Raw genomic sequence first — 8,895 nt, 5'->3', positions numbered from 1 at the left:
TTTCCCCGTGAACCAGACTTCATTTCACCGGTGTTCCTGAGTAGCCGCAACTTGTGTGTGTAATGCAGCTACTGTGTGTCCTGGGAGGTGTTTTGAGGACCCAAGGAAGCTCAGTGTCGAGTGTGAAGTTGTTTGTTTGAGCGGTCCTCAAATAGACCGAAGCAGTTAGCCTCTTCTGAACGGGCACGGCTGGTACAAGATAGCAAAACATGTTATGATAATGGTGTCCTAACTGTTTCCTCTATTATGAATTATAACCTGCGCTATTAATCTGCATGATAAGATCATGCTAGGTGGATAGCAAGCAAGTTTCCCTGCAGCAGCTGATTCAAAATACGAAACATTGATATTGCTCACTGTGACAACAGCTCACTGTTCGAAAGCACCCTTAGACGTGGGGGTAGGCAGACCAGAGCCAGTCCAGCTGTTTCCCCTGGCTTAAAGTTGTTATGCTTAACAAAGCTAACCTTCTCACGGCTGTAGCTTTATATTCAAAAGACAAATATTTGTCTCATCTCACTCGCAGCAAGAAAGCGAATAAGCGTATTTTCTAACATATCAAAAATATTCCTTTAAGTGAAATTGAGTACTATGCAGGAATGCCAATATATAAGTGACTTTTACACATGCTAACACTTTTGGAAAATGTGCAAACAATTCTTTTCAATAGCCATTCAGTAAACACATAATTTGCAAAACATCAATGTGTGAATTTCAGTAACGGCTTTATTAAATTAGTGCAAAAGACAGACGTAACTCATTCAAAATGTCATCTTTTTCTTTAAGGTGATCCCCCACACAAAACCCACACGAGCTACGTTCTTTTGATGAGAGCAAGAAAAAAAGCGAAACTAGCCACCAAAAACCACAGCCTTTGATTTCTTCTTACACGTCTTCTTGTGACTTGTGATGACGGATGGAGAGGAAAGAATCAGCGGGAGACGAAATCGAACCTAAACACTTGGCAGCCACCAAAACAAGACTCCTGATTCTGCAATTAACCACAGATTTCCAATTATAAAAAAACAAAACAAAGAAAAAAGATGTTACAATAAAATAGTCAACACATCAATAGCATTAGAAATAGTGCCTAAAATTCACAGAAAAAAGAATTCCTCTTTTTTATTTACTCACTGTTTGGGTGACAAAAGAACTTGCAATCAAAGTACATAAGTTAATCAATACTGTATATTTATACAATGGTAAAAAATAAAATATTTATATAATAGTACTTTTTTTTTTAAGGTTTACACCGTTACTATAAAGATATACTGTTTTCCACTCCATGACAACTAATGCAATAAAAACAGAAGCAAATCGAAGAAACGACTCCAGAGAGTTTCTGACTTTGAAGGCTTATGGCTACCACCTTGTCCTAAAAGACCACAACCACTGCAGACAAAGAAACAGGCTTTGTTCTCCCCGCTTAAAGAGGGAAACAAGATCAAACACAGTCTGCGACAAGAAAAGAAAAGAACACATCAAAAAGTCAATGCTCTTCCCCCGACCAGGACAGTAGCTCAGCCTTCGCAGTGTTGCCTGGCCCGCTGAGAGACACAGAGGTCAATAGAGAGACGGGGGAGATGAGGAAGAAGAGGCAGAAAGATAGGAGGATTATGCATATGCATGAGGGAGGGTGAGGGAAGGAGGGATGGAGCAGAGCGGAAAAAGAAAATACAGGTAGCTATGGGAGGAAAACGAGGGAAAGAAGAGAAAAAAGGAAACAGGGGATGCTGCGAGTTTCGGATGAACTGTGGGAAAAGACCAGAGGTTTAAGGTGAGCTCCAATACAAAATTGATTTATAGTTTTTGTTTTGTTACAATATCAATATACATGTTGTTTCAAGTATCTCCTACGGATGTGGCATGTTGCCATGAACACTGCTTGCACCCAATGTTTTGTCTGCCAATGTAATGGTGCGCTGCCAACATGGAATACAGTGAAAACTGTGGAAAAGAAGTGGTGTAATTGATGGTGGGGGAAGTGTACAGGCGAGAGGAAAGATGGAGACAAAAACGTCAAATCGAGTCAGGAAAACATGAGGAGATGAGAGACGACCGAAGTAGGGGAAAGACACATGCCACGAGGAAAGTAAAGATGAGCAGAAGGAGACGAGAGCGGTGAGAGGATAAGTGAGATATAAAAAAAAAAAAAAAACACTGAGTGGTGTTATACAGCAGTTGTGCCAGCGGGGATTGTGTGTATTTTCTTGTTAGATTTTTTTGCGGTGAGAAGTCTTCTTTTCGCTTCTTCATCATCTTTTTCGTCTTCTTCTTCTTCTTCTCCTCTCCTAAGCCTGGGTTGCGTGGGGGAGATAAGTCGTTGCTTTTCAGTGTTGCAAAAAGGACTACGGGAGGTTTCAGCAGAGTCTACAGGCCTAGTGGGAGAAGAGATGAAAGAGGAGGAGGAGACAGTGGGGGGAAAGGGAGGTTGAGAGGAAAGGACAAAAGGAGGAGGGGAGGAATGTGTGGGAAAGAAAGGAGAAAAGACAAGAGATGCTGTAAAGTAAAGGTCATCACTGAACCAGATCAATTGCAATCAATTAGGCAGGACAGGTGACGGCATCGACATTAAAGATTCAGTAAGGACAGAACAGAGAAGTTATACTTGTTCACTCTCAGGCTCTAGCAACCAAGTGATTGGCTTTAATGTGAACGTCCACTCTGAAACTGTGTCAGTGTGTACCTTCCTCAACGTCCTGGACAGTTCAATCAATATGGCTGAACACACGCAACGCTCTCCAAACTTAGAGAAGTGCACCGGGCTTTTGATTTATCATACCATCAGGAGACACTTTCTGGAGTGGCTACAGTGAAGATTAATTGGCTTCTGACGTGTACTTGCAGAATACTTAACTTTTTACTTCAGAATGAGTTCAGTGTACGGTGCCGAGGACAGCTCCCAAGCAGAAAATAGGTCCATGTGTTCGGCAAATTAGCCTGGACTGAACTCCCCCCCCTTGTCTCTGAGGGGAGAATCTGTTTCAATTTACGCAACATAATCTTTTTGCGAGAACCTATGAGCTTCAAAGAATCACAGAACATATGTTAATTTGGACCGATGCTGTGTTTTCCCTGGTGATGCAGAGTCTGGAAAAAAAAAAAAAGAAAGAAAAAAAAGTATGTTCCCTGGTAATGTGACAGTTTGTCTCATCAGTCTGGTGGAATTGCCTTCAACGAGCTGGTTCGAAATTTGACACAAACAAACACACATGCAGTCACATCAATACACACAGCAGGCTCACACACACACAAACAGACACACACTCACACACACACACACACACACACACACACTGCAGTAAGAAATATGAGAGTTTATTGATTGCCTCTCTGCCAGCCATCTCCTCCAAGTCTGCTCCCCATTTCTGACATGTTTGGAGATGGCTGAGCATCCCTCCTCACTCCTGCTCCCCATTTCGCTCATTCTGTCTCCTTTTTTTCTTTCCGTCACCTTTTTTTTTAATTTTTTTTTTTTATATATAGCTAGATAGGATTTGGCACTTTGGGCTTCTACAATTTAGGACAAAAGTAGGAGTCAAGTCACACTAAATATAATATCACAACTAAAATATTCATACAGTTACATACGCAGGTTGAGTTGCAACCAAACTGTTCAACGCAAGTTCAGGAAAAGGTCACTACTGAATTTAAATCCGGGTCATTCAACCTTCTGTTCCTCTGTTTATTTTTATTTTTCAAGAGAAATGTCCAATTATTTCAGCAACCAAATTCTTTGTTTTCATCTTTTAAACCCCCCTCACCACTGGTACATCTTCATCTGATAAATTACATTTTTGCAAAAACGTAGCCTAACTCGAATTACAAAAATGTAAATGTAAAAAAATGTCAGTAATGTCATGATCAAACATCATCTGTTAGCTTAGCATACTATTTCCCAATCATTCTAACTGCATGCATAGTACTAGCTATGAAAAAAAGCATATTTCTGCACGTATCATATATGCATAAAACAAATCAATACCTACATTTACAAGTGATCAATAACTAACTTTATAGGTCTTATTAATAACATTTTTATGTTGATGAATAATTAAAACAAGATGAAACATCCACAGAACTTTTAGAAACGTGCCAAATGGTATCAATTCTTTTTATGATTTAATCATTTGAATGTCTTGTTTATCTTGTGGAAGATATCTGATGTTTGGTTGCTGCTAATAAGGCTTGTGAGACAATAGTACGATGACGTTGGTATCATGTGGCGTCTCTGTGTCGTCAGTGATCAAGTTAGTGTGGAAGAAAAACGTATAAATGGCTGAGTTTGACTGGAAGCGCCTGCCGTCACTCCATTACCAATCCCATGTGCTCTGCCATGCCTGGCCTCACTGACACAGATACATGAATATTTACTCTGGCAACTGACGTTAGCACGTGTTAGCTATCTTAGTTTATTGTCCGAACAACAATAACCCATCAAATTACAATTTGTCACACTGAAACAAAACCAACAACAACTACCAAGAGCCATACTCCTAACAACCTTCACTAATGTGTTGTCACTGGTTAGATTGTCAAATTGAGAAATATAGCAGCTTCAATCCCTGAAGATATACGTTGGCATGAGTGACTGTTGCGAACGTTATTGTTCCCTCAAACAATGTCGTCTGTAACAAAGCTGAGCATCAGTGGGGATTTAAAAGTGTGTGGCTAAAAATAGGCATACGGCCTATAGATATTTACAAAGACACATGTAATGTGTGCTTTTTACAGTAAATGATGTAGCGAAGAAAGAGAGACCTTCCACCTCTTCCCTCCCGCAGTATACGCTGATGACTGTGACTGTGTTTAAGTCACTGTTAATACAACTCCTTAGTACAGATGCAGCGGTTTACTGCGAGGACTGGATCAGGTGTACCATAAGCATTCTTCCTTACTTAACAGGCTTACCTTTAAGCCTGTCCTTTTACTGCTAATCTAGCAAAACGCATGCTGCAAAATGTGGTGTCAAACAACCAATTCGGAGGTGGCAATTTGTCATAGCTAGTGTTTGTTTCTAAAGGGTTTACTGTTGCATTATGCTTTTTGCGTTTGTATTGTGAGTGCATGAGTGGGCTGAACTGTTGCTCTCCCTGTTCCTGTGTGCTTTGTTTAATAAGTTGGCAGTCAGTATCAGTCAAACAAACTCATGGTGCATTTCGGCTGCTGACGTGCCAGTATGTGTTTGTGTCTTTATCCTGCTTCATGTCTACCTACTCTCTTTCTGTCTGTCTTTCTCTCTTGATGAGATTGGGGAGCGGTCTTGAGGAATGTGAACTATAATTTTCCCAGACATCCTGAAATGAATTGGACTGTACACTTCCAAAAAAAGTCTGAGGCGATCGAAGCGCTCCTGAATGGGGGTGAATATCTAATAGGGTGGAGGGTACGGAACAGGAGGGTGTGGGGCCGATTGATTTTTCTTTCTCCATTGTTTTTCCTCCAATGCCCCCTTTAAATAAAGCTCAGGACTAAGTGTTCCCCCAAAAAAAGGGAAATAAAAGCAGAGAAACACTCCAAGGCACTCAAGACTCAGATATTGGTTTTAGCAAATCTAATGAGACTCTGGCAGCCCTGTTTCAGCTCACATGAAGAGCTCGGTATAAAAGAGCCATTACTCCCCCTCTGGCTAAAAAGTCATGGCCTTGACATGAAAACACATTTCCGAATCAATTCACCTCAGCTCCCGCTCAGACACAGGCTATGAACTCATAGGTCAGGAACAGATGAAAGAGAGAATTATAGGTAGGGAAGAAGGCGAAGCGAGAAAGAGAGGGATGAACAGAATATAATCGCTATACCTGAGGTTGGCTGAGTCATGAATGAGTCACTCTATGTTACAGCTAGCAGAATTAGCTGCACTACCACGCTGTGCTGCTATAGAGAGTCACAGAAGCTTCTAGAGTGATTCCTCTTACAGTACATTTCTTCTCGATGTGCGTTTGAAGCTGTGGCTGTTGGTCTATATAAAACCCACACACACACACACACACACACACACACACACACACACAAATACGTAGTGTTGAATGTAACATATCAGTGTGACATTAATCACATCCAACATAATGTTCTCACTTCAGTCTACCGCTGAGAAGAGGTCTCATAAATACAGCATAAACAACCTTAAGTGTCTGTATATACACGGCCTTCTGACTATCCTGTTACAACACTACATGAAGAACAGCTACCTGTGCCAGAGAATTTCTATTTCACAACACCAGACAGAAAGAAATACATGTTTGGCCATGTATATGAATGACCTAATGGAGTATCACAGCGATTCACCGATGCTGACTTATCCTACCGTCTCCACTTATTGTAAGTCTTTCTAGGTAGAAGCCCGAAGCTTAATGCGTAAAATGTAAATTTAACAAGCTGCGGGAGGCGAGGAGGAATCAAATAGGACACTGGAGGGAACAGTAACCATTTTCCCAGCCTTTCTAATTGCTGAGAGGAAAGGAGGGTGACAGTTGATTAGCTCAGGTATGTCACGGCTGCTCGACGAAAACGGCGGCATTGCAGCATGAAGAAGAAACATTATAGGAGAAGACAGAAATCTGTCAGGGTTACACTGACTATAATGGAAGGTAATGAGCCTTACCAACCCAGAATTGAATGATGAATGAGTTAAATATAAGAAATAATAATGGAGAAAATAACAGGAATTTGTTAGTGAATAGATGACTGGGGATGACTTTAATTAAAATCTTATAATGATCATCTTAAGTAAATGTGTTAATCTCATCTGGACATTATTTAAAGTGTGTTATTATTATTAATATTAATGTTAAAGTCCAAATCAATATTTCTTAATGTATAAACAGCGTTTAATAGAACTTTTTCTCATTGGATATGTTGGCAGCACAATAGTAATTTAAGTGTCCCAGTAAAATACGACTCAAATATGTAAATGGTGCACCACCATCAATGTTATTCGTTGCACCTGTATTTGACAAGTCTATTTGACATATCAGCAGTAACTAACTGTTAATAACTGTTTAACAGATGTACCAACAAATCATTTATAATACATCAGTAAAACATCACGCTCAACAAATAATTCATATATGTAAAGAACAATTCGGCAACGTTTTTGAAGTAAAAAATGCACAGTTACGATAACAACGTGAGGTATCGGTGATTATGTCCTAGCGATGGAATTCTAGATTTATGAATCAGATCAAAGCCATTACTCAGTGTTAACTAGTATAAGTTACTTGTCATTATGCATTTTATCAACAGCTCACACTGTAGTTACTTAAACGGTAACTTTGGTATCAAAGTAATATTTTTAACTTTGGTTTAAACTTGTCTCTTCAATGAGACTTTTGGGATCAGATGCACCAGATGGGAACTCAGCCGTGTCCACATATTTCTGTCCACACGTGACACTTCAACGAGACCTTCCTGATCGGAGAGTGATTTGATATATTTCATGGTCAAAGGAGAGCAAGATTTGATCTCGGAGTGTACAGACTGTGACCCCGGCCAAGTGACTAATAGGGACAACAATTCTTGTTTTTTTTATGGTCCAGCATTGAGGGAGATGTAATGTAATCACTTACACAACTCCAACTCGTTATTCATCCACTAGTGCTTGTTTTTGCCGATTACAGGTTATTTGTTATCATTAGTGTCTGTCAACATCATGGAAAGGACCCTAAGGAGAAATTAAATGTTTTTCTTACCTTTTGCTTTTGTTTTTTTATTATGTCATATAAGAAACAGACTTGATCAATTTTGAAAAAAAAAATCTTATTTCTCTTTAGGGTTCTTTGCATAATTTTGAGAGGATTTTCCAAGGACCTTCTCCTGAATGTAATACCAACTAAGCATATGCTTACTACCATTTCTACTCTTTGTTTTCTTTAACTTTTTAACCTAAATACTTCAGACCTATTTCACAGTGCTAAACAAAAACACGTTTGAACTGGAATCATGTTAAGGTAATACAAAATGTATTAGTCCCACAGCGGGGACATTTGCACTGTTATTGAACGTTAATACCACTTATATACCTTAAAACAGAGAGGGGTTTTATTCAAAATGCATTTGGACTCAACTTGACAGCATTTGACGCCTAGATTTTAAGTAACTGTACCAAAACTTTTAGTAATTGCTTCAACTTAAAAATAACGAACTTAATTCTGTATGTTGTAATCATATCAGAGTTTCTATTGGCGCACAGCTAGCACAATTTTGTAATTTATAGCAAATCATGACACACTGTCACAGACCCCTGGGGGTCCCCTGAACCCACATTGAGAATCAATGACTTAATCCAGGTTGAAAAACATGGAAGTTAGCCTCTAAACGTTCAGTATTGTAGAGAGATAGCTTCGTTGCTCTCAGGCTTTTGTCTTAAGACACGATGCACCTCTTTAAATTCATGTCACACGCATCACAGTTCAAAGATCAATAACCCTTGACAGCTCGATCTGAAGGCAGAAACAACCCATCCGCCAAACACTACAGTCTGATGCGAGGTACCTTTTAAAGGGAGCTGTGAAAAAGCCATATTTTTACAAGAGTAAATAAGCCCCTAAACATCCTGTCTCTATAGCTGGGAGGGGATTAGTGTAGAGCTGGAGAAGTAAGAGGAAAAGTGGCTGTCAGAGCGAGGCGAGGGATCACAGAGGAGGAATAGTGTGGACCTAAAACCCCCGAGAGGATGGAGGTAAATTAGTGGCATCTGTGCTGGGAGCTGTTTGTTGTGTTTAATGGTAAATGCTTTGTTTTTTACCCCGCCCTCTCACTCTCTCTCCTTTACTCTTGGAATTACATTATTACTCTTGCTGAAATCACAAAGACGCACAGAGAGAAGCAGTCCTCTGCAGTGCATTACGACTACAGACAAATCTGCAGCTCTAGCCCGTAATCCCGCACGGAAGA

General features: G+C 39.9%; 1 protein-coding gene across 1 annotated transcript in view; it reads right to left on the bottom strand.

Annotated features, from left to right (window-relative positions):
- Nucleotides 1-628: 628 nt before the first annotated feature.
- cdh13 (cadherin 13, H-cadherin (heart)) overlaps nt 629-8,895 on the bottom strand; it is a 171,427-nt gene continuing 163,160 nt past the window's right edge. The window contains exon 10 of the mRNA XM_076082241.1: nt 629-2,378. Coding sequence (XP_075938356.1) covers nt 2,371-2,378 — 8 coding nt within the window. The 3' untranslated portion in view covers nt 629-2,370. The remainder of the gene's footprint in view (nt 2,379-8,895) is intronic.

Source organism: Anarhichas minor, unplaced genomic scaffold (assembly GCF_050575085.1).
Source record: "Anarhichas minor isolate MPS153535 unplaced genomic scaffold, ASM5057508v1 ptg000090l, whole genome shotgun sequence".
Lineage (NCBI taxonomy): Eukaryota > Metazoa > Chordata > Actinopteri > Perciformes > Anarhichadidae > Anarhichas > Anarhichas minor.
This window is presented reverse-complemented; position numbering and strand designations above follow the sequence as displayed.